This window comes from Saccostrea echinata, unplaced genomic scaffold (genome assembly GCF_033153115.1).
Source record: "Saccostrea echinata isolate AGI-Se365-2 ecotype Australia unplaced genomic scaffold, CSIRO_AGI_Sech_v1 ptg000030l, whole genome shotgun sequence".
NCBI classification, from domain to species: Eukaryota; Metazoa; Mollusca; class Bivalvia; order Ostreida; family Ostreidae; genus Saccostrea; species Saccostrea echinata.
This window is the reverse complement of record NW_026889779.1, coordinates 20392494-20420406: the sequence shown is the minus strand read 5'-3', so window position 1 is coordinate 20420406 and position 27913 is coordinate 20392494. Positions and strand designations below refer to the sequence as shown.

General features: G+C 35.1%; 1 protein-coding gene across 1 annotated transcript; it reads right to left on the bottom strand.

Moving 5' to 3' along the window:
• Positions 1-470: 470 nt before the first annotated feature.
• On the bottom strand, positions 471-27913 carry LOC133196927 (uncharacterized). Its single transcript, XM_061332772.1, has 31 exons — positions 27647-27913; positions 27143-27281; positions 26636-26872; positions 26046-26318; positions 25469-25587; positions 25224-25337; positions 24921-25098; positions 24634-24784; positions 24339-24442; positions 23259-23421; positions 22788-22909; positions 22470-22546; positions 21830-22034; positions 21540-21709; positions 21192-21328; positions 20821-20956; positions 16138-16465; positions 15442-15702; positions 11140-11400; positions 10583-10701; positions 10377-10493; positions 9669-9846; positions 9294-9444; positions 6994-7097; positions 6501-6663; positions 6297-6412; positions 6097-6167; positions 5576-5786; positions 4787-4947; positions 3998-4128; positions 471-1237 (listed from the first exon to the last, which is right to left on the bottom strand). Exons 1-31 carry the CDS (start codon positions 27896-27898, stop codon positions 1090-1092), a joined length of 5097 nt encoding a protein of 1698 aa, XP_061188756.1. The 5' UTR covers positions 27899-27913; the 3' UTR covers positions 471-1089.

Below are 27913 nucleotides of genomic sequence, written 5' to 3'. Positions count from 1 at the left end.
CTATATGATCTATATAACCCCACCCTAGCAACAGAACCCCTGACCCTGGGGCCATGAATTTCACAATTTTGGTAGAGTCACCCTTACTTATCATAACTATGTATTCAATTTGTTCCAATAATACCCAGGAGTAGAGAAGAAGATTTTCAAAGAAATAATGCACTTTCACTATATGATCTATATAGCACCCCTCCCCCTCCCCCTAGCACCAGAACCACTGACCCTGGGGCTATGAATTTCACAATTTTGGTAGAGTCACTCTTGCTTAACATAACTATGTATTTAATTTGTTTCAATAATACCCAGGAGTAGAGAAGAAGATTTTCAAAGAAATAATGCACTTTCACTATATGATCTATATAGCCCCACCCTAGCACCAGAACCCCTGACCCTGGGGCCATGAATTTCACAATTTTGGTAGAGGGCTCAATGCTTATTACAATCATGCCAACAGTTTGACTGCTTGATGTCCAGGAGTAAAGAAGAAGATTTTTAAAGATTGCATTAATTTTGGTGGTTTTAGCCCCACCCCTCAGGCCCCAGGGGGGCAGGGACCATGATATTCACAAATTTTGTTCCCCTTCACACATAGATGCCATATGCTAAAATTGGCTGAAATTGGTTCAGCGGTTTCAGAGAAGAAGCTGAAAATGTTCAAATGTTAACACACGACGCACGACGGACGACGACGGACGAAAACAGATAGCAATAGGTCACCTGAGTGACTCAGGTGACCTAAAAATGAAACTAAACTAGAGGTGAATAATTAAAAACCATCCTTAAACATTGAATAAATCTGTATATAAGAGAACTTTCTACAAAAACAACTTAATTGAAGATATAAATGACATTGTTAGTATAGCAGAATTTTTTAATGGAGCATTTCTGATCTTATGAAATACTATTGTTTGAGCTAACTTTGTTACATCAGGATAAGGCATAGTTCAAGAAGAGTGACCTTATTGCACTACTAGGTGGAGGTCATTTTTCCTGAAAGTATAGTAGGAAGGGTGGTTGATTTCTTGGTCAGCTCTAAGATGACAAATTTTGGTCTTAGAAGTTCATGTGGATATATGATTAGCGAATTGGTCATATTGACTCCTGAATTTCAAAATTGATGTATCCAGAGATGTCGACCAGCTGTTCACTGTCAAAGCTAGCACTGATCTGATGTTTTCCACTTCTGTTCACTGTTACTTTAATCACTTCTTTCCACAAAGAATCCCCAGGAACGTCCCTATAACAAAATACCCTTGATAACATTTTTTTGAAGAACTAGACAATCAATACATATTGTTAATTGAATAAAAGAACATAATGCGACAAATAAACTCCGAAACGGGTGCACCAGAGTTCGTACTTACTCCTCTAACAATACACTATATACAAGATGGTGTCCGTAACCTATATTTAGTTTTCACTCGCATAGTAAGACTTAGGTATCGTATATTGAATTAAAAATCTACTTTCATTTTCTATAAACAGCCATAAAATAGCAAAAACGTGAGTACGGTGGCGTTTCCGGGTGGCGGATCTAAGTTACTGGCAATTTTTAATGAAACTGACAACAAGCAATCGTTTCTTTACTTCATAAAACGTCATCACTGAATTATTCAATCAAAACTTGATTTAAATGATATAAAAGAAATAAGTTGTGATAACCGATTAAAAAGGGAAATATGCAAATTATTTTCGTCATTCACCAATCTCATTATTGACGGAAGCTTCTAGAACATCATATAGCATCGAGCCCGATGAACGAGGCGATTATAGCTGCAAGAACATAAAAAAAGCTTTTGTGTGAATGGTCATTGAAACAATGGTACATCATTGATAACGCTAGAAGTTGTGAATATATTTATATATCGAAAGACTATTACATATATGTAGTAGGTTTTCCTAATAAATTTATCGGTGAAAGTTGTACATGTTCCTTACTGAGAGCATCGTGGCAACGAACCCGAAGTACAAATTGTACTTCGTAATAAACTTGCTTACATGAAAAGAGAAAATTAATAAATAAGGTATTGTTGAAATAAAATTAAAGCTGTAAAATTTTGTGCTTTAATCAAAACATTTCAATTTTTTCTGAATACAGTCTTTGGTATCAAATACTCGGCCTATTCATAGGGCGTTAAAAGCTAATTTTTACACAGGTACTTGGGTATTGGTTTATAAATATGTATGTACCTTATTGGTATGTAAAAAAAGTAAAGTACATTTTTTTTATATATCAATAAGGTACATACATATTTATAAACCAAGACCCAAATACCTGTGAATCCCCCCCCCCTCCAAATCAATTTATCAGCTGCTTTTATCCTTGACGGAAATGAAATAAGAGCATCTGAAGTACAATATCCATAAAATAGTATAACGGGTTTCACAACAAACGTCAATTAATGAAATCGCATTTTTTTTTTTTTTTACAAAAGGAGGGGGTGGGGATGGAGACGTACATCTACTTCATGCAAGGATTTTGAACAAAGTATTTCTTCCTGCAATAAACCTGTAGGCTGTCAGTAGAAATTACAATATATTTTCTGTTGGTAGTGGTATAAATTCAATTCCCCGCGCTTGCGCGGGATTTCATCTAGTTTATTTAGATAAATACTTTTTATATACATGTACAGAAGACGTACTTTTTCCCGCGTGGGATTAATTTATGTTAAGTACAGGATCGCATACTTTTGCATGGAAATTGTCGTGGCGTACTTAAGGCGTATTTAAGACATATAAAGGCAGTTTAAGAAATCCGTGTAATTTTCAAAGGCTTTTAACTTAAGCTACAGCGTATAATGGTCCACTTTACACTTTCTGGCGGCCAATATTTTTGATTTACAACAGTTTGGCTGAAGAAACAGACTTATGGTGTGTTTTGCAACTGGACTTTTAATCAATTAATTTATCATTGTAAAAAAAGAAGATTATCACATTTACATGTATCTATAATCAGATAAAATAATGTAATGAAAACTGTTGCTTAATTCACAAACATCCATGGTATTTCCACAAACACTAACGGTATTTCCACCTCTTGACAAACACTAACAGTATTTTCAAGTGCACTTCTTTTCACAAACACATACAGTATTTCCACCTCTTTACATAAAGACTTATGGTATTTACACAAACACCTACGCTATCTCCACCTCTTTACACAAACACTTGTGCTATCTCCACCTCTTTACACAAACACTTGTGCTATCTCCACCTCTTTACACAAAAACGTACGATATTTTCACCTTTTAACAAACACCTACGGTTTGTTCCCATTTCGCCTTAACTGTAAAATTTGGTATTCCCATTTCGCCTTAGTAAGCTCTGAGGTAAATTAAGGCGAAATGGGAACTTGTATACACATCTAATTAAGTCTGGAAATATTGTTGTTTGTGTAGCAGGATTATTATGAATCTTAAATTAAGGTATCAGTAATTTTATGAAACTCTTGTGGAGGTAGATTTGACAAAAAGATAATAAAGTTTTATTTTATATATGTATTTATTATCATTTAATATTTATTTATTTTTAATAATATGCTTATTAATAGTGATAAAAATCAAGGAGCACATTGTTAAAGAGAACATTAATAGATATCATTACTTTTTATAAAATAGTAATTATTATGTATAAAAAATAATATAATTTCATTCACTGTATGCATAAATTAATTCCCATTTTAAGTCGAATATACCTTTTTATTTTCAAATGTACAACATGTACAATTTTAAATACCAAAAACTGTGTAATTAACTAATTATAAAAACACCTCATCAATTTTCAAGGTTTGTTTTTACAATAGTATTATTAAGAAATTCCCAGTTCGCCTTAGTACTTTTTTACTTTTTCTTACCTATATTTCACAGCTAAGGCGAAATAGGAACACATCACACCTACCCTAGGCTCTCCACCTCTTTACACAAACACCTGTACGCTATATCTCCACCGCTCTACACAAACGCTTACGGTATTTCCACCTCTTTACACAAACACTTACGGCATTTCCATCTCTTCATCTTCTACCACTCCGTCCAGGTCCAGTTTACATTCTGTCAGTTGATATGGAAGTGAGTTCTTGAAAGATACCGTTACACCAAACGGTATTCCCTTAAATACTAATGATGGAACCTGTCAATAAGGAGACGTTTCAGGTTAGCTAAAATATCTTTAAAAAAATTAATAATAGTGTGATGAAAAGAAAATAACACTCCAGAATATTTCGTTTATCACAAAAGTTGGGTTTGACATGGGTACTCTTCTCCCTTAAACCAAAACCTTCTTTCCCTCTCTTTCTCACCATCTGATCCCCCCGGCCTCATCATACTCCTCGCCCTCTCTTCTTTAGTCTCCCTCTCAATTTTCTACCCTATCTCAATCCCCCCGGCCTTATACTACTCCTCATCCTCTCTTCTTTAGTCGTTCTCCCAGTCTTTATCCTACCTCCCCCCAAGCATCATCCTATGCCCCACCCTCTCTTATTTAGTCTCCCTCCCTACTTTCTATCCTATCTCCCTTTTTTTACTCTGCCCTAACTGAAGGTTCTAAAAGTCCTATGTTAGAAATATCAATTATTGAAAATAAATCATTGATTTAGAAACAGATAAAGCATGACATTTAATCGCTCACAATAGAAGTTAACACATAGCTACGATCCACTTTTAACGGAAATTAAAGATCGACACTGAGGGAATTCTGCATTATACTGTCCTGAGTATTAGAGTACTCCATGGTAAATGATAAATTTTGATAATAACTTGAGAAACTTGAGAAAAGAATAGTGAATTACATCAAGTAACAAGTCGGGTCTTCTCAAGCGGAAGTCATCGGTCTTCATGTACATTGCGCCGGTTTCTTTAACAAGAGCGCTGACACGGATTTCCATGGCACACTGCTCAATTAGGTAAGGTATGTAAGTTTTTCCTTTAACTTCATGGTTGATAGTATGTTCTAAAACAGAAAGGACGCAATATGCCCAATGATTATTTCTTCTCCATTCATTCTCTCTATAGTGCATACTAGCAATATGAAGATACTTAAGGAATGAAGCTTATTTAACCTATGTTATACGATATAACATAACTTGGGGCAGTTTACACGTTATAAACCGCAAAGCGGTTTATAAAAAAGCGTAAACTATCCCAAGTTATGTTATATTCTATAACATGGGTTAAAATAAGCTTCATCCTTATAATTTAATTTCATTGTAGACAATAAGACAATTTTTCCTCCAAAAATGGCTTCGAATTGAACATATTTTAAAAGTAACGTCAAGCAGAGTAATACGTTTTTGACGTAACTCATTGTGACGTAGGCAACTTATGATATACGATATAAACGAAATCTTTTATAAAATCAAATGACTTGTTACAACTAAAATTGAATTATATTGTGCTTATTATATTACTGTATATAGCACATGTACTGATATATATATATTAATTTCAGTTAACAATTGAAGATGTTCATTAAATGCCAAAACTTTTCTTTTAATCAAAAAGGACCTGGGAGCTTCATTTGTTTCAAACAATCACTTCTACAGTCTACACTACATTAATTTAGATAACGTTCTGCTTACTTTCTTTTGACTTTCCAGCAAGGACAATGTCCTTGAAGCTATGGCTGGTCACCTTAGAGACGATTTCGCCGGTGTAGCGCTTTGTGAAGACGTCTATTGTTAGGTTATCAATGGTCCTCACTTCCTCACAGAATTTCTTTAATTTGACTCTTACCGTAAAATTCTCCCCAACCATTATCCCATCCTCATCCATAAGGCTCAGTTTTATATCCTAAAATTTGAATGTTGTAAGTATTACTTTTAATCATCATTAAAAATGCATAATACACATTGCATTATAAACGCTATTTTTATGAACCTATCACAATATATCTATGCCAATAACAGTGCCAAAATCCAACACAATATTAACTTTTTGGCTGGAATAATGGATTAGTTTTCCACTGGTAACCAGACTTTTATTTGTTTTAAAAACTATCATTCTCTCAATATATAATAATAACAATTTCCAGATATTCAAAGTAATTGGTATTAATGATGATTAATAGAATAAAACTTTCAAACAGATGGTAGTTTGTGACCTTATCCATCTTTTGGTCGGCCTTGGACATTGCAGTGGCACGAGTAACTATCCTTCTTTCTTCTAGTGTACCTTTACAGTAAATAAGTATTTATACGTGTATTTATACGTGTATTTATACGTGTATTTCGTACGCGGTCATGTTGATATATATCAATAGATTTAATGATGAAGTGTCGGTAATCAACAACCACTACTAACCTTCTTTGTATTTGTAATGATCTGTAATGTCCTCTCTGGATTTGTCAGCGCCTACTCCTTGAGTCGCAGAAAATGGTTTGCCATCGGCAACTTTTGTGCTGATGCATTTCCCAACACTGAAAAACTCCAACATGTAAACTATTTTAACGTGCATATTATTCAATGTTGTGAAGTGAGAAAAATTATTGTAATAAATGTACCTACTCATTTGTATCAGAATACAGCAACTTCCATTTGTCTTCTTCCAGTATTTGCCATATCATTTTGTCGGCATTGACCTCGGCAAAAACGAAGCCTGTGTCATAGTTCAGTGAACAGTCGCCTTTCTTAATGGCTGCGATTGATGCTGGGCCACATTGGTGCACATCTGTCATACATGTATATATGTACTTTAAATCACAAATGAATGTTAATGGAATAGAAACTGCATCTAATAATAATGCAAGTTTCAGACACATGTGACAAAAATACTTACAACAGCTCAAACCAAATATAAACCCAAATTTATTTTAAGATATTACTTAATTCATTTTATAATTCCTACAATTCATTTGAAATCAAGTAACTGTAAATATTTTATTTCAAAAATTTGAAGTCGGTTTAAAAACATAAAAATAACAAAGTTAAACAAATGTACTTAATTAGGTATAGATTTATTTTAAATGTATAAACGTTTTGGTATCATTTAGTGACTGACTTCCACTTAGTTCCTGAGGTGTAGCATCTATTGCTTGCCATCCATCGTAGCCACTTCCAATATCTTTGCGAGTCATCCATACTTCATTCCAGACATGAAAATTCCTAATATAAAGAATTGTTATGGGTTTATACAAGAAAATTAGAAGTTCTTGTCATATGCAACAAAAACATTAATTTAACATTGGAGCTTTGCAGTGTCCCCCGTCTCACCTATATAACTTAGAAGACATACTATGCAATTACATGTATAATTCAAAATTATCTTGAAAAAAATCTATAAAATCTTTCATACCTTCGAGGAAAACAACAGTGGTCATGAAAGCAATTAAAAACTATCATAACCTAAGATTGTTCTAAACAAAAACAAATTTTCTATGCTAAGGAGATGTTCTTTTTCATAACATGAGGCCCAAGGGGGCACCTGAGTATACCGGTAATACAACGCTGTAAAGGATCCATAGAAGTTTAAAACAAAATTAACTGACAGATGAAGTTATTTTGCCCAAGAATTTCAAAAATTTGGTCAAAATACCTTGATCTTCTTGGGATCGTACTTGGTTTTCCCAAGTCTTACAGGAATGATAATGAATGCAAAATATACAAATACAATGGACACTTTCCTAGTGTGTAAGACATTCAATATACAAACAAATATGTGTTTGTTACTTGACTATTGCCACAATTAAGAACACAAAGAGAGACTTAGCTATACAATATGGCTATTTTCCAGTGTTCACTAACTACATGTCCCCTGGTCACCCTGTCTCTCTGATTACTTGTTCACTTCGATAAAGTTTAATACAACTCTATTCAGACTCTTGCCAACTAAACTCTGATCTCCGTGAATTTTCCTGACAATAATTCATCAGCAGTCAAACAAGACTAAACAGTATATGCATGTTAAATACAACCGGCCCTTTGCTACATAAATAATCATTATTTCAATCTTTTATATTGCTTTCCAAGCAAAAATCCTAACTTGAGCTTGCTTTGCTTGTTTAAAGCAAACATTCATTATAATTTTGTTTCCATATTCTGTATTCTCAATCAAATATCCTGCTAATTAAATTAAATACAAGGATTTCTTGATTTAACACAATTTAGCAAAGGGGAGTAACTCTTATTCACTTATTACAATTTTGTACTCTGATACACAGGAACAGAGAAAGAACACACTTACTTATATTTATATTTAAAAATTTACATTTATATTATTGCATTTAGTCTGTTTGCTTATTACTCAGGGCAGAGGAGAAGATTTTCAAAGTATTAATTAATGCATTTTTGTTATATACTCAATAGAGCCCCGTCCAAGTACCAAAACCCATGGGCCATGAAATTCACAATTTTGGAATAGGCACCCTTCCTCATTATAACTATGCATTTAGTTTGTTTGCTTAATACCAAGGAGCAAGGAGAAGATTTTCAAAGCATTAATTTATTTTCAGAATGTATTAAATAGCCCCCCAAGACCCCTGACCCTGGGGCCACATCTTTCACAATTTTGGAAGAGACACCCTTCCTCATCATAACTATGTACTTAATTCATCAGCTTAATACCCGGGAACAGAGGAGAAGATTTTCAAAGAATTAATGCATTTTCACTATATAATTATTTGAGCCCCACCCTAACACAAGAACCCCTGATCCAGTGGCCATGAAATTCACAATTTCGGAAGAGACATCCTCCTCATCATAACAATGTACTTTATTCATTGGCTTAATACCCAGGAGCAGAGGAGATGATTTTCAAAGAATTAATGCATTTTCACTATATAAAGATTAGAGCCCCGCCCTAAAACCAGAACCCCTGACCCAAGGGCCATGAAATTCACAATTTTGGAAAAGACACCCTTCCTCATCAAAACTATGCTTTTAGTTTGTTTCCTTTATACCCAGGAGCAGAGAAGATTTTCAAAGAATTAATGCACTTTCACTGTATAATCATTAGATTTTGGTAAAGGGCTCAATGCTTTTTACAATCATGCCAACAGTTTGACTGCTTGATGTCCAGGAGTAAAGAAGAAGATTTTCATAGATTGCATTAATTTTTATGGCTTTAGCCCCACCCCTCAAGCTCCGATGGGGGGGGGGGGCAGGGGCCATGAATTTCACACTTATTGTTCGCCTTCACCCATAGATGCTATATACCAAAATTGGTTGAAATTGGTCTAGTGGTTCCAGAGAAGAAAAGTGTTCAAAAGTTTACGACCGACGGACGACGACTGAAGAAAACAGATAGCAATAGGTCACATGAGTGACTCAGGTGACCTAAAAAAGGGGGAAAATGGGACACACCAGACTGAATCGTTGGAGAGCTCTGGAACTTTTTCCATATCACCGTTTTCGTTTTTACGCATGACGGTATCTATGGTAAGACTGCAATCTGTGTCGTGAGCAGAACTGAAGTTTGTCACACTTCTTGCGGGCATGCCTAGCGCTCTACAAACTAGATACATTAACAACAATTAAACTAACTTCTATCACAAATACTTTACGAGGAAATATTCTGGAAAAGTTTTTTTTAAAATATTTACTTAAATATTATTTGTAATCCGTTGTGAAAGGTAAGGCCTTAGGAATATGATTTGCAATCTGTTTTACATTTGAATTCGGTCAACGAGGAAATTCTAGACAATGTATGGGATATCTTTCCCCTTGATTACATTGTACCTGTAGTCACGAGCCCCGAGAATACCCAACATTGACCAAAACAAACAGGATCTCCGTCATTTTTCTCATATTGACGCAGTATTTTTGGACTTCCGGACCAGTGAGTCGGTTTCCGACCGTCGCTGTAGTCTCCACTCCAGTTTCCAACAAGCACTCCGTCATCATCTTGGCAGTTAACCTGAAGGGATAGGACATTTTCATAAAATTTAGACCGAGTGTACTTACGATCATTTTACTGACTGTGTTTGATTATATTTATGATTTTGCTGATATTGATTTGTGATTATATTTACGATTTTACTGATGGTGCATGATTATATTTATGATTTTACTGATGGTGCATGATTATATTTATGATTTTGTAGATAGTGGTTTGTGATTTTATTAACGATTTTACTGACTGTGCGTGATATATTTACGATTTTACTGAATGTGCATGATTATATTTATGATTTTGTAGATAGTGGTTTGTGATTTTATTAACGATTTTACCGACTGTGCGTGATATATTTACGGTTTTACTGAATGTGCATGATTATATTTATGATTTTGTAGATAGTGGTTTGTGATTTTATTAACGATTTTACTGATGTGCAATTATATTTGCCATGTTTTGCTAATAGTGATTTGTGATTATATTAAGGATTTTACTCATGGTGCGTGATTATATTTACGGTTTTGCTGATAGTTGTTTGTGATCATATTTACGATTTTACTGATGGTGCGTGAAATCTGAATCGGATCCGACATCCCTTTTGCGTTCACTGTGTTTCCATGAGCTCTCCGTAGAAGATGGAAGCAAATTTCCAGTATACCCTCCTCAAACTTCAAAATAAAAGGGGGACATATTAAAATCTTTTTAACCTTTAGATTTCATAAATGTAATATGCGAAGAAAAAAGAAGAGTTACAAACCTGGCCAAAATTCCATGTCCTCCCTCCAATCTGCCGATAGTTGCCAGCGTACACGACTCCTTTATCGTTCAGAATATACTCATCCAAAAGTTTCTCATCAGAAAGATACACTGGATCATCTAAGAATTTTAAGTTCTTTTTATTCATATTTCTCCTTCACTTTTGACACAGGTACTGTGGGTGCCGTTACAAGTTACGAGATCATCTGTGTGTGTGTGTGTGTGTTTGTTTGTGAGCAAAGTCAGGGACAAAAGCTTAGCACATCCTTGTTATAGATTATAAGCCATGGAAGAGAGGACAGAAGGGGTGCAACTACTGTATAAACAAAAGGAGTTACATACTTCTCTTTATTTACTATTGGTGTATATTTTATATAATACGATTGTTTTGGGGACTTTTTCTCAAAGAATTTCTTATTTTAAAATGAAAAAAAGTTCGAATGTCCCCGGGAATGTTTGGAGCCCTTAAGTACCTGTGAATTTAATACACAATATGCATCACGTACCAGAACTGATATCGAGATTTTTCTAACGAGCAACTGTACTACAAATCCTTACCTTTACACCAAGGATTTAGCAGAATATTTATATCTTCCGGAACTTCATAACAAAATGCTTTGTCTGACGATTTATCGGATGGTGACGTCATGATGCTGAGTGACCACTCGCCAATGACACAAGCACTGGACGGCGTAATGTCCAAGAAGACGGAGGATTCCTTGATATCCTTTATGTGACACTTCCAGCCATGTTCAGTTTTTGCTGATTTCAGAGGTTCGAGCTGCACTAATGTAATATCTGAAGGCTTTGGAAATTTTCCTAGAGAAATACATGTGAGGATTAGTGACATACCAAAGAATATCAATTAATGGTCTAAAGTATATATTCTAGATAATTAAGCTCGCCTGTGCTAAATAGGCTGTTGTGAGTAATGTGATTGAAGTTTGGATGGCAAATTACTCAACTAATTCGACAAATCTAGTCACAAACTAGTTACTTGTGACGTAAATATAGTTAATAATGATGAGGGCTGGCCTTGTCCTTTGGGCTACAGTGTGTTCAAATGTAAACATTTCCGCGCAGCAGCCAGATTGCAGTTAGTCAAATTTATTTGCAAGTTTCTCTTTGAAGTGAAAATTCATATTTGTTGAAATCATGACCCCAGCGGATAGGCGGGTCCATAAAAGGGTTTCAAAGTTCTGCCTAAGGAAAAAAAAATCTTTTAAAAAATGTCTCCTTACATAATTGTACATAATACTTACTGGCATTGAAAACGTAAAGATAATCTTTTAAACAATACAGTTGTGAAGAGGGCCAAAAATACGGACACCTGGAAACACCAGAGGTGCGATTAGGTGCCTAGGAGGAGTAATCACCCCCTGTCGACCAATCACACCCATTGTGGGTACTCTGTTTTAATCAGGTTACGGGAGTAGTCCGTAGTCCAGATTAGTATAAAAACAATGGCCAAAGAATTGGTGTGAAAGATATCAGTCAAAATATGACCCAAAGATAGGTTGTACATATATTTGCAAACGAGGTCTTTACAACCACCATGGAATTTGCAAAATGTTGACTCTAAAAGAGATTGATAAAAGCCCAGGAAGAACTTATTTGTCGGTAGCTTGCCTTGATCGTACTCAGAGCATGCTGGGAGGCATAATAATATACATGGATGTCATATGTATATATATGTTGTGACATGACCGGTAATGTTTTCCTTCGAAGTTCACTGTACAATAACTAAATTACAGAACAGTTTTTAGTGGGCGGTCCTTATGCAAATGACCCCAACTGTACAATAACTAAAATAGAGAACACTCAGGGTATCAGGGTAAATCAAATTTATTTTTAGAAATTAACAAACAAAATGACTAGATTTTTATCTCGTTACAAAATAAAAACTCAAATAGAAACAGAGAAAAACAGTAAACATTTTCTTTATACTGTTGACAAATATCACTTCATAGAAAAAGTAAAATTGCACATATTAAACAATGCCGGCATAGAACTTAACTCCTTGAATGGTCCACGCATTGCGGATTCGTTCCTGGTTTCATTGCACAGGGGTTTGTCGACACCTAACTGTAAATCACCATGGAAGTGCTTGAAAGGCGGGTCATCATTTTCGGGTTCCAATGGCCTCTTCTCAGATTTACGTGGCGGATCTAGAACTTGTGACACTTTTTTTTTAGCATTCCTGAGCTGCAATCTTTGTACTTTCGCACTGCAACGGATAGATGTCCGGTCCTTTTCATAATTTCTTGCTCAGGGACTCCCGCAATGTACATTTGAGTTGCACATGTGCATTTTCCGCTATGATTTGTGAAATTTCCAAACAAGTCACCTTTTTCTGCTATCACCTTCATGAAATTTTTAAGTTTGTTTATGCCGACGTTTTGGTGAGAATAACGAATTTTTACATCTCCCAGTGGTGGCAGTGGGCGCCGATAGAACGACCCCCCTCCAATTGCCTTTAGATACGCATCGAAGAAATCGATTATGCATCTTTCTCCTATATAAGTAAACAAAAACTAGTTTTCATTTGAAACACAAATTCAACCAACAATAGAGAGAGAGAAGGGGGGTTTACAGTTGATAAACAAACATAACACATAGTTCTAGCACCAAATTAGGACACAATTTTTCGCTGTTATTTCAAATTGGAAATGTATTGAACAAAACGGCCATAAATGGAGAGAGAGAGATAGATAGAGAGATTTTAACATACCTGGATCAGAGTAGTGTTTGATGTTTTTGTTCTGAACATTCAACTGGGCTAATCCTCCTTTATAAGTCTTGGAAGATCGTCCCACGAACTTACTATATTTTCCATACTCGTCAGCGCCGATGAAAAATTGTTCAGCTGTCAAACTATGGTGCTCGTCACATCCTCTGAGCCCAAATAATTTGCTAGCATAAAAAAAACATTGTCAACTGCAATTGTTCTCCGTTCTCTTGTCCAAAGACTCCCTTCTCCCCCAGTTTCTCTGTTCCGGAAGTATCGGGTCTGCACGTTTTATGTCACAGCCAAGTCCTTTATCAATGAGATTTCTCATTTGTGCATCAGCAATCTTCCGAAATCCAGCGAATTCTGTATTTTTCTCATCCAAAAAATTTTTGTCATATATTCCTTTGTCTCGTAGGTGCCTTAACAGTCCACATAATATCAGATAAATTGATTTCGGTGGGTACTCCGTCCCGTCCTTTTTTCTCATTTCTACCACGAACCTTTCAAGCCAGTAACCCATTTCTTTGGAGTCCATAACGTGAAGTTCAGGAATGTTTTCATCCCTGTTCTCTCGCCATTTCTCGAATACATTCATTGCCCATTTCGTATTTCTTTTTGTGTTCGCATTCTCCTGGTCGGACACGAGTTTGTTTAGCTCTTCGTCTGTCACCGGCGTCCTACAGCGCGTAGATTTTTCTTCATCCTGTATCTCGGATTTGACGATAGGGTTAGTGTCCATACCTAACGTTACATCAAAAGCGCCATAATCATTCGCAATTGCATTTTCTTCTTTCAGATTCAGCGATAAATCACATATTCCTTCAAATGTTAAATTTTCATTCTCTACAGTTTCGCATATCTGAGATAGTGTAATATCGTCTATATCATTGTCCCACGCAGCAAGAATATCGATATCCATTACATCCATATCCGTCTGACCTTCCATTGCATCACCGTCTAAATGATTCTCATAAGCACAATTCGCGCTAGCGCAAAATGCATTGTTTATTGATTGGTCACTTCGTCAACTTAACCTTTAACTTTTTATACTTTATTCAAATTAGTTATCATTACAAAATCTGATTTGCTGTAAAATCACACAGATACAGAATCTTCAAAATCTAAAAATAACCGAACTGTCATGTCACAAGTCATTTAGAATACTCGTTTCTTATTGTATGAGAGATACAGGGCGGGGCGCGGCTCGAGCTAGCGCTCTCGCCTTAAGCCCCGCCCTGTATCTCTCATACAATAAGAAACTCGTACTCTAAATAATACTTGTATATGCTATATACGTCATACCGATCGTACAAGTATCATCATTTAAGTCATGTATTTGCAAGTTAAACTTCTGCTTTCTTAATTACGTACATAATGCAAAGTCAGCTCGTGGACGGGTGTAGTGGCGTTCGAAGTTAAACCTAGAAATATATCACTGAAAAATATTTTTATAATACCTGGGCTTTTTATTAATTACTTACTTATAACTAATTATTTATATATATATCAATACTAATTGCTACTATTTATTACCAATAACTAGTCTACTAATATTTTTTTTATTATTACGAGTTTGAATTCCCCCCCCCCCCCATGTAATTTGTTTTAGTTTGTTTAAATTATGATCCTATCTCAAGGGTAGTCAACAGTTTTCGTACTGCTGAAAGTTTTTGCTAATAAATCACTACAAAAACCTATGAAATAAAAATATTTGTGAAATTTAGATTTTAGTAGTCATTCAAAAAGACCCATGAAAATCAAGAATTTACTTTAAAAAAAAACTAACAAACATTTATTTCTCTGTTTCTTTGTGCGTTAAGAAGAATGCATACATTTCTGTATATAAAGTTGCAGTTGGAATTCTACTACTAGTAAATACAGTCCCCCCTCTAATTATATTCACTCTACAATGAAATTTTATGTATTATATTCATTGTATGATTTAAGAAAAATTATTAAATTGCATTATGGTTAACAATATATGAACGATATTAAAATACCAATTTTGCATTTGCAATCAAATGATTCATTAGAGCAATTTGCCCCTGGCAAGCGCTGGACCTATTATCTCTTTTTCAGCTTGATACTTGCAAAACTAATAAAGATACTGTTAAATGACTGTATTTTACCTGTTAACATCACTAATTGTAGGGGGTGATTGTCTCGTGAGAAGGGTCGATTGAAGTTGATTTTGATTCCAAAATTTTGACCACGCCTGATAACCAGCTCCGGGGGTAGAGTGTTTCCGTCTTGATCCGTACGAGATTTTGTAAGAGCGTACAGGTCTGTTCTGTGTTTCTTGGCGTTGTCTTCAATGTTTAAATCGACCGACACTACATGTATTTCCTTGGAAAGCTCCTCTTTCGTTGCCTTTTCCTCTTTCTCATCAACTGCTATCACAAAATAGTAGTGATTTATTTAAAAAAAAAAAAAAAAAAAAAAGAAGAAAAGAAATTGAACAAGCCCCAAAAGCCCTGTATCCAGTGATGGAATAACTACGAAACAAAGGTGAAAATGTGAAATCAGTCAGAGATATACGTCAACTAGCTGCAATAATGTAGCCCTTTCCCATTTTTTTTTTTTTTGGAGATGCAATTCGAGATGTTTTTAAAGATTTGAATAGATTGCTTTCTTGGTTCTGCCTTTCCTGAAAATATCAGATTAAAAAAAAATCGGAGAGGGCTACATTATTGCAGCTATATGTCAACGGCAAGCTGTATGACCCAATCGTAACACCGGTTAAAAGATACTGAGAAAAAATCGCATAAAACAATATACTAGATTTTTTTTTCTATATAAAAAAAGAAGCAATGACACATTCATACCATTTTTTGTCGCGTCTATTGTTGATGGGGTCAAAGGTTTCGCAAGGCGCTCATCCCGGACCCATGGTTGTTCCTTTATCCGTGGTGGCCCGTATGTGGCAATATTCCGCGAAACTGTCGGTTCCTCGCATTCATGAGTGCTTTCGGTGGGCAATGGGGTGAAAATTCCACTCCGATAAAGTCTTGTATACATCCTGTAAGTATTTTGAAAACGTTTCATGTCGGGGAAGCAGGAAGAAAATGGGAACTGAAAGGCAATATAGATCTCTCTCTCGCTCTCTCTCTCTCCATGTATACAAGTTACAACTTTTCTAAGGTCATTTTTAATCTAAGCAAATAAGACCAAATTCTAAAATATTTTCAATAAATCGTGTATTTTCATTTCGATTAAACTGTTGGAATGTTTTCCCTGTGTCAAATTCCTGTAACAGTTTTTATCATTTTCTTTTGTTCAATTTATTTAAAGTGGTAATGATTTTTTTATCTGTGTAAAAATATAACTATATTGGATCACAACAATTTAAAGGGAACAAGTCTCGACAATAAACAGCTAACGACTTATCATAATAAACAGGCATATCAGAGAGAGAGAGAAGGAGAGGAGTGAGAGAAAGAGAGCAGAAAAATTCACACACAAACACAAACATACAAGCCGATTTATTCATTATAATAAGCAGGTATATCACAGAGAGAGAGGTGAGAGAGAGAGAATGAAGAGAGAGAGAAAGTCACTTACTTGACTGTCTTTGATGGTGCCTTTTAAATTTGTTGTTTTATATGATTTAATTTTTGTTTGCTGTATCTTTGGAGACGCCTTTATGAATACTCGCTACGCTTCACCTAAATTCGTTCATCGACGTATCAAAGAAATCAATGCATGTACCGTAAGCTCGATTGAGCTTTTCATGTGCACAATGTGCATGCCTAAATGCTTGCTAACAGACGCCCTACATATTGTGAACTCGGGATTTGATTTCTTGTTTCCCTAGTTTCTCTTTAAACTCTTTAGTTCTATAACAATGGTATTCAAACTCAAGGCTAATGCTTGTAATGCAGAATATCACGCACTCTACATTGGGAATAAAAAAAGGGGGTGGGGGCTACTGTTTCTGATCTTTGTATCTTCCTGTATCTACTGTATGCACGCCTTTCCAAAACTTTTAAGTACACTTGTGTGTGCATTACAATTTCGTTTCATATATCCTAATCATATTGCATAATACTGAGCAATTAAAAGAACCAGTTTCCAAGGTATAATCATATTGCATAATATGGAGCAATTAAAAGAATCAGTTTTCAAGGTATATATTAATTATATTGTATAAATTAATATTGTGCAATGAGAGGAACAGATTTTTAAAGTATGTTAGAAAATAAATCTTGGGTAGACGTCTCTTTTTTTCTCCAAATTATACGTAGCTTGACTTTCCATAGACGGAGATCGGTTGGCGTATAAATCGGTAGCTTATTAAACGCAAGTTACGCTACTGCACCCATATGCATGCCAGATTTATCCAACACTGTCCTATTTTGATGCCCCCGTAATCGAAGATTTCGGGGGTATATAGTTTTTGCCCTGTTCGTCCGTCTGTCTGTTTGTCCGCAAAAACTTTAACATTGCCCATAACTTTTGATTGTTGGAGCTATGGCTTTCATATTTCACAGGTGTATTCCTTGTGACAAGACCTTCCTTTGGGTATCAACAAATTTGACCTCTTGACCTTGGTGTTTGACCCACTTTTGCAAAAATTCACCAAACTTTAACCTTGGCCATAACTTTTGAACAGTTTGTGCTAGGGCTTTCATATTTCACATGAGTGTTCATCGTGACAAGACCTTTCCATAAGTGTAAATATCTTTGACCCTTTAGCCCTGACCTAAGAGTTTGACCCACTTTTAAAAAAAAACTTTAACCTTGACCATAACTTTTGAACAGTTAGTACTAGGGCTTTCAAATTTCACAGGTAAATTCCTTGTGACAAGACCTTCCTTTGGATACCAACATTTTTTAAGTTGGAGCTTGACCTACTTTTGAAAAACTTTAACCTTGGCTATAACTTTGAGACAGTTGGTGCTAGGGCTTTTATATTCTGCATGTGCATTTCTTATGACAAGGTCTTCCCCCCTGCATACTATTAATTTTGACCCTTTGACCTTGGAGTTTGATACACTTTTAGAAAACATTAACCTTGTCCATAACTTTTGAATAGTTGGTGCTTGGGCTTTCATATTTACCAAGTATATCCATTGACACAAGTCCTTTCTTTATATATCAACATTTTTGATCTCTTGACCTTGACCTAGGAGTTTGACTTACATTTGAGAAACTTTAACCTTTGCCATAAGCTGCCATACAGGGGCATCAGTGTTTCACAGACACATCTTGCTGCTTTCTCCTATAGATTTAACAAAAGGAATTCATAACCAAGACACATGGAAATACTGACGTGCTTCATGGCAAATGGTCCACGTTTGATAAGAGCAAAGGTTCTTACTTGGACCATTATACAAAGACCATTGTATGGAAGTTATCATGAATATTAACACTTTGAGACATAAAAAAGAAATCACTTTATTTGCAACTCTGTTTCTCCATTTAAATAAGCAAAGGTGATTTGTGTTCATCAATACACATGTACTATGTTGCCTAAGAAAATTTCTCCTGATGGTAAATGGCAGCTTCCCCATGTCAAAATAGAAATATGTCCATAGGACATGAATGCCCCACCAAGGGTATATTAGTAATGCAACATTTTAACACAAAGTGAGAAAAGTGACGTCAAGGTCAAAGGAAAGGTCAAGGTGAAAAAATATTGATGCAGTTGAATAGCTTACATCAGTATGTATCAGCATATGAAGTTTGACACTAATTTAAGAAAATGAGGTCAAGGTCAAAGGAAAGGTCAAGGTCAAAAATTCTTGATGCAGTTGAAAAGGATACATCATATGTATTAGCATATGAAGTTTGATAAAAATATTATGAATGTTTTTTTAAAACTGAGCTTAACATTAATTTAAGAAAAGTGAGGTCAAGGTCAAAGGAAAGGTCAAGGTAAAAAAATATTGATGCAGTTGAATAGCTCTCATCAGTATGTATCAGCATATGAAGTTTTACACTAATTTAAGAAAAGTGAGGTCAAGGTGAAAAGAAAGGTCAAGGTCAAAAAATGTTGATGCAGTTGAATAGCTCTCATCAGTATATATCAGCATGTGAAGTTTGATAAAACTATATTGAATGGTATCTTTAAAACTGAGCTAATAACTTATTAAAGAAAAGTGAGGTCAAGGTCACAGAAAGGTCAAGGTAAAAAATATTGATGCAGTTGAATAGCTCTCATCAGTATGTATCAGCATATGAAGTTTGTTAAAAATATCTTGACATAAAAACTGAGCTAAACACTAATTTAAGAAAAGTGAGATCAAGTCAAAAGAAAGGTCAAGGTCAAAAAATGTTGAAGCAGTTGAATAGCTTACATCAGTATGTATCAACACATGAAGTTTGATTACACTATCTTGAATGATATCTTTAAAACTGAGCTAAACACTAATTTAAGAAAAGTGAGGTCAAGGTCAAAGGAAAGGTCAAGGTGAAAAAAAATGATGCAGTTGAATAGCTTACATCAGTATGTATCAACATATGAAGTTTGATTACACTATCTTGAATGGTATCTTTAAAGACTGAGCTAAACACTAATTTAAGAAAAGTGAGGTCAAGATCAAAGGAAAGGTCAAGGTCAAAAAATGTTGATGCAGTTGAATAGCTTACATCAGTATGTATCAACATATGAAGTTTGATTACACTATCTTGAATAGTATCTTTAAAACTGAGCTAAACACTAATTTAAGAAAAGTGAGGTCAAGGTCAAAGGAAAGGTCAAGGTCAAAAAATGTTGATGCAGTTGCATAGCTCTCATCAATATCTATCAGCAAATGAAGTTTGATAAAAATATCTTGGATAGTTTCTTTGAAACTGAGCTTTGAACAGAGCTAAACGCAAAGTGTGATGGAAGGACAGACGGAAGGACGGAAGATGGACATGACAAACACTATATGCCCCGGCCATATTCATGGTGGGGCATAAAAATTAACTACGAAAGTTTAGTATTCATTAGTGTTTAGAGTGTCCTAAGTCCCTGGAGAAGTAGGTGCAGTGTTATTTTCATACTTGATCACCATTAAAATTAAAAGACGTAGTACTAGGAAGGGGGAATGGGGTCCTGAAGATTTACACATGTTTATCCTGTAGACAATAGAAACCTCTATCTTATCAATAGTATCTTAAAATGATGAAATTCAAAATCACAAAAGAAATAATATGCTCAAGATTATTTAAGAAGAAACTTTATTGCAAGTATATGATGTAAAAATTAAATGAAGTATTTATCACAGACACAAACTAGCACATAGTAGCATGACTGGTACTCTGTATTTTGTTGGACAAAAAAATAAACTATATTTTCTTACATGAAGCTACATGCAATGAATATTAAACCCTTAAAGGTTCATAACTAAAAAACTGCTGCTATTATTTCTGTAGAATTGCTAAATAAAAGTGAAACAGTTCACTGAATCCTACATTTAGGTCTAACAAATAACCAACTCCGAGATATATTGTAACAATATAGGCAACAACTTCTGTTACTTTGTATCATGCCTAGAGATTGGGTCATTTTTTGGGTTCTATTTGACCTGGACTTCAGCTCTGCCAGAGATGTCCGGTACTTCCAGACTGTCAAAAGTCGCGGAGAACTGTTCCATACCAGCTCTCCTGGCTTTGACCTTAACAGAGAGGCTCCATTCAGAGTGAGCGGGGACATCTCTACAATAATGAACAACTTCCTGTTTATACTGCTCTCAAGTAATACACATAATACAAATATAAAATGAATTTCTGATATAATACTGAACTAAATTTACAAGATTATATTTACACAACTCTAAAGAGCCATTTCTTAAGCAACTTGATTTAATCAGTCCAGTGAAATTCTCTACAAATATTGCTATTGAGTAATTTTTTTCAAAACAGTAAACTCTCTTTTAATGACTTATCTTACTTCTGTGGAATTTCCTTTATTTTTTCAAATCCTGCTCCACCTAAATATAAAACACACTTGGTCATTGGAACAGGTAAAAAGTTCTTAAAGCTGAGCTGAGCTGTAATTTCTTCTCCCTTCTTACAGCTACTGGGTATCTACAGTGGAAAAAGAGAGACATTTAATCTGTATGTGTAGTATTTCACAAAAAAAAAATGACAACAAAAATCTATTGAGCAAGTAAAAATGTTTATTATGATTCTCTTATAACTATCATCTCTTCCCTCTTGTTGACTACAGTAATTGGACATAGTGACTTTAGTAGTACCTCCGGGTGAAAGTTTTCTTTATTACCCAAGAACAACTTACTTTGATTTCAATGTCTGGCCTTCTTAATCTGAAGTTGTCAACATTGACTATGTTTTCTGTGCTATTATTTCCCCTAGTAACTGTGGCGGAGATGATGACTTCCATATTGGCTTGTTCTGCTATTTTGTTAAGATAGACACTGGAGGGTACATTCTCCTTTAGTGTTTTGCCTTTAAAAAAAATAGAAAAAGCATCTATTGTAAATTACAAAAAAAAAAAATCTTCAGTAATGCTGTGTAATAAATCATGGAGAAGGAAGCATTGTTATTGTCAATGTGAATAAGATTTACTTTCTTTTCCCTTCAATGTGAAGCCTGCGAGAGGTTTGAAGAAGATTTTGGATTTGATTTCTCCTGTGTAAAATTTGGAGTAGAGCTCTAAATGTAACCTGGAGATATCTCTTTTTTGACTGCTGGTGTTGGTAATTTTAAACTCCAAGGAATAATCTTGTCCTACCATTATTCCATCAGTCTTCACAAATTCTATTGTCACATCCTAATGAAAGCAAGAAAATGTACAAGGTAAGTTTAATAAGATAAATATCTCAGACGTAGTTATACAGGTATCTCTGTTCAGAAAAACAAGAAAAGCAACAAGTAGGTGAGAAAAAAAATTGGTCCTAAAACCATACTAGAAGTGCAGATGAAGCACTGTTTGTGTGTGTAATTTTGTTACTTAGTAGTAGCCGGGGATCAAAGGTCATGAATTTTGCCTTGTTTTGTGGGTATAAAACTTTGTCCTCAAAAACTAATAGATTTTAAGCAAAACCACAAACTAATACCGGTACTTTTTAAGCAAACCAAAATAGAAGCCTCCCATGAATTAAAATGATTCCACAGTATTAATACAGTACATGTAAACTGTACTTTTAATTAAATGAATAATCTGGCAAATTTTATTGAGACTGATTAAAAGGTAAAGAAAACACACTTTGGGACTTGGTTTCCCTCGGTGTACCACAGAAGACTGGGCAGCATTATCAACCGCTCTTTGGGCTTCTCTTGACCCTAAAAAAAAGAATAAACAGCCTTTAAAAGTGAAACGTAAAAACACTAAGCTGCTCAGGACCACCAAAATATCCAGCTGATGTTTCAATAGTGTAAAAGCCTGGATAACAATATGTCACTTGATAATTAAGGCAGGTATTTGTTTTTATGTGTCTTCACTTTAAATGCATTTTACTATGCTCTATGTAACACCTTAGCCAAGAAAAAAATGTTACACAGGAATAAGATTTAGGACAATAACCTTCTGGGAACTTGTAGTCTGAAGTCACGTCATGGGGAACATCTTTTAACCACCGAGAAATGGTCAGTGATTCTGTGTAAGGTTTACCATCAGGCTTTTTGGAGTAGATCTTTGTTCCAGTCCTGTACAGAAAAAGAAATATACATGCAGATCTTAATAATACCGGTACACCTTCCTGAGCAAAAAGTTACAGCAAATTTAAAAATGTAGCATTTGAACACTAGATTAATAAAATACTGCATGAATGTTTTATAGTTATATTGGTATTTATTTTTGAGACTTTTTTGACATATAGAAGCAAAAAAAACTTAGATGAAAAAGATTTGGATCATACATGTAATACCATAAATTTAAATTGGAGGAAAAACAAGCTTTGCTTGCAAAATGCAGAAATAATCAGAATATGGAAAATAAAAGCTCTTTGTAGTAGTTGTTGAAATCGAAGAAAAGTGCATGCTTTTCAAGACTCACGCAGATGTGTTTGTACCCATGTTGATCCATGTATGTTTGTTAACATACTCCCATCTGATGTGATCTGAGTTCACTTCAGCAAAAACAAAAGGAAGGTCGTACATCATCTTACAGTTGCCAGTCTTAATGGCCGCCACTGGAGCTGGTCCACAACAGTAGATTCCTAGAAACAGTAAAATGAACATGCACTTCATTTGAGAAATTTTTGAACATGAAGATATTTTATTTGTGTCAACTCCTGTCATCTGGACTCCTTTACAATGCTTTAAACAATGAATCATTACTTAATTACAGTGGTTGAGAGTGCTTTACTTTCAACAAACATATGGTACCATTACTTAACTCCTGTAGTAGAGAGAGCCTAACTTTAAAGTACTAACCATTACTTAACTCCAGTGGTTGAGAAAGCTTTACTTTCAACAAACATATTGCACTGACTATAACTTAACTCCTGTGACTGATCCATCTCTACTTCTTTTAACCATTACATATCATACTAACCATTACTTAACTCCTGTTGTTGAGTCATCTCTACATTGAACACATACTTACCATTACTTAAGTCCTGTGGTTGAGTCATCTTTACTTTTAACATATACTTACCATTACTTAACTCCTGTTGTTGAGTCATCTCTACTTTTAACACATGCTAACCATTACCTAACTCCTGTGGGTGAGTCATCTCTACATTGAACACATACTTACCATTACTTAAGTCCTGTGGTTGAGTCATCTCTACTTTTAACATATACTTACCATTACTTAACTCCTGTTGTTGAGTCATCTCTACTTTTAACATATACTAACCATTACTTAACTCCTGTGGTTGAGTCATCTCTACTTTTAACACATACTAACCATCACTTAACTCCTGTGGGTGAGCCATCTCTACTTTTAACACATACTAACCATTACTTAACTCCTGTGGTTGAGCCATCTCTACTTTTAACACATACTAACCATTACTTAACTCCTGTGGTTGAGTCATCTTTATGTTTAACAATTACAAATCATACTAACCATTACTTAACTCCTGTGGTTGAGTCATCTTTATGTTTAACAATTACAAATCATACTAACCATTACTTAACTCCTGTGGTGTGGCATCAATCACCTGCCAGCCATTGTACTCATCCTCAAGGTCAGGTCGAGCCATCCATACCTCATTCCACACATGGAAATTCCTGTAAAATTTGTCACATAATGAAACTAAGAATAGTTTTTAACTTGAAGTCACCCATCAGCTTTCTCTTTGTTTCCAAACATCACATTTGACAAATATAGATTATTGAGTTGGCTTGTATTCAGTTACTCATTTTACATGAATCCAAATTTTTCAGCTATAAAACAATTTAAAGATTAAAACAAAATGTACCAGATCGAATCATTTGATCTTCTTTCATCTTTTTCAAGCATCCCTTCACTATTTCTTGAGAACACGGCATCAATTGTTGTGCTTCCATCAGTGTCATGGGCTGAGTCAAAGCAGGTCACGCTCTTACAAGGCAGACCAATGGCTCGACATACTGCAAGCATAAAAATGGTGCATTTCACAATATTTCTCATATTTTCCAAACTGTCTGTTGAGTAAATGATAAGACAGTATCTACTGTTTTTTCTCTCTGACTATAATATCGAGAAAGATTAATTCAGATCTGTTACCTGTAGTTACCACTGCGGAGAATACCCAGCACTGCCCGTATTTGACGGCTTCACCTTTTGATCGGGCATACTGCAGAAGAATGTCTGCACTGTTTATCCACGATGTAGGACTCTTACCATCTGAGTAATCACCAGACCAATTACCAACCAATACTCCATCATCATCATTAGAGTTTATCTAATTTACAAAGCATTCTCATTATACACATATTAAGATCCTGCTCTCTCTCTCTCTCTCTCTCTCTCTCATTTCTGCACTAAGAATCTCTTTTTTAAATTTCAAGGATAATTTTTTTAACGTACAATGGCAGATATAGATCTGGCAATGGTTACTGGGTTAGACATGTGAGGTCCTACAGTATAACCATGAGATTTCCTCAGCAGGGCAAAGCACACCTCCAAAATTCCCTCTTCAAACTGAAATGAGTGCAATTAAGGTCATTAATATGCGTACCGTATAAGCAGTATCTGTTCATAACAAATTCATAATCACTTTATAGATATTTCTTAATCCTTTTTTATCAGATGTATTAGGGAAACTGAGAAACCTGAGCAAAATTCCAGACTTTTGCCCCAATCATATCAGAACTGCCTTGGAAAACTGCACCCTGGTCATTCAGTATATATTCTTCTAACAAGTCAGTGTTCTTCATATATACAAGGTCATCTGTGAAAATTAAATAGACAAGACTGCTATATAATATTCATACTGGTGCCTTTATAAGCCCCTTCCCTGTCAGTTTTCATCTAAAAAGAATAAGTAAATGTACCCTCAAGCTACTAGGACTTCAAAATTTCAAGAAATATCACTTTCAATGAAAAAAAATTGTTTCGATTTTAGTAGAAAGTTATTCATTACTTATACTAAAAAATCTATTTAATTTTTTTCTCTTAGGATAAATTATAATTTTCATAAAGGCAAATCAAGTAAGTGCCAGATTTTCAAAGCACTCTGCACTTGTTGGGTGAGAACTAAGTGACAAATTCTTCTTAACCATAGATGATGATCAACTTTTTCAAACACTCACATCTGATAAATAAAAAAGCTACTCAGATAATCTGCTATGGGTGCTGTAAATTAATTACTGATATGTGAATTAATTTTTCCATGTGAATTAATTATACCTTTACACCAAGGATTCAGGAGAATATTGATGTCAGCGGGACACTCATACTCATCCTCGTGGACCTTGTATCCCCGTGTTTTGCTCTCAGCTGAGATGAAGAGCGACCACTCTCCTATGATACAGTTAGCCGGGGCCCACACTCCCACAGTGACGGAAGTCTTATCCTGACTGGCCAGGCGAGTGTGCCAGGTGTTTGGATCTGTGCTCTTTCGACCACTTTCATCCACTACCATGGTGACATCAGTTCCATTAGTGAAATGGCTGTTTGCCCCTACAAAATGTAGATAACAGTGGAGCATATGTAAAACCTTACATAAATGTATATATTGGGAGGATATTTCATTCAAATCTTTGATGTAGATGGAAGTATTGGTAAAGCACTATATGTTTATAGCAAACACACAAATTAGTGCAGTACAGTCAAATGTTAACCGTATACTACAAAAGTAGAGATAAAACAACATTTGACTGTCCTTGGGGGTCAATTATCACAATGATTTACTGTACTTTAAGTTGATTTGGCTAAAAAACACCAACTTTACAATCATGCATACAGTGAATTCAAAAGATCAATGGGATCTTTCGAACCTGTCTTAAAGTGAAGAACCAGATCATGTTTTGTTTTATCATATTCCTGGTTCAGTTTTAGGATGATATTGAATTCCTGCCCTCTGCGGACAATGAGCTCTCGTTTGTCCTCTGGAAGCTGTGTCAGCTCAAACTTCTCTGTGTGGTGGGCCTTACAGTTGTTCTGGATGTCAAAGTCTATATCCTTAATGTTTAGAGGTCTCTTACTAGCTCGCTCCCTTTCCAACCTTTCTCGCTCTGAAACACCATGAAAAATAGAGTCAATTATTATAGCAATTGTTTCAGTATCTGTAATATTGATTATAAAGGTGTAGTGTGGTATTTAAAAAAAATGTTCAAAATGAATAAATTAACTGACACATAGCTGCAACTCTTTAAATAGTTTTTGAACATTGTAACAATTGTTAAGTAATTGCAACATATCACAAAAGTATCAACAACTGGATTTTTTGTGCATTGACTTAGCTATAACTATCTATTCCTATAGTCTTTTCTTTTACCCTTTACCTTCTTTTTCCTTTTTCTCCTTTTCTTTCATTCTCTCCAGTAATTCTTCAGCTTCTTTTCTTTCTTTCTCTAGTCTTTCTTCTTCTTTCCTTCTTCTTTCTCTTTCTTTCTCTCTTCTTTCCTCCTCCCTCCTGTCAGACTACAAACAGAATAAAATAAAACTGCCCTAATAAAACTAAAAATCTCCCTAACCCCTTCCTGTTCCTGAAACAACATACTGAAATTTTATTGAACATCCAAATTCTATTTCTCAATTGAAAAAAAATTACAAAGCTTTTCATGCAGTCTTAACCACATTCAAGTAAAGAGAGAGAGAGAAGAGACTAATGAATTATTAGAGAGAATAAAAGAAAAGGAAGAAAAACTTTTTTTAAGGGGGGGGGGGGGATCATGATTGCATGATTTGCTTAGTCATTTATAAATCATAAATCACAGTCTATTACAATCATTTCTCTCTATGATTTCCACTTGATCACCAATGCTCAATCAATACTCAATGCTTACAGATGAAGGTCGTCTCTCCTCACTTTCCTCCCTTTCTCTTGTGATCCTCTCTCGTCGTCTCCTCGAGGAGGCAGACATCTCCTCTAGGTCTCTTATCCATGGATAGGATCGACGGCGACCAAGCCCATATCTGTTATATGTGTAGTACCCTTGGTAGTAGGAACTGTAGTATCGATTTCTCCTGTTGACATGACGATACCCTGTCCTCCCCCTGTACCCCACCCGGCCCCTGTATCCAACCCGACGTGGCATTCTAAAAGAAGAAAC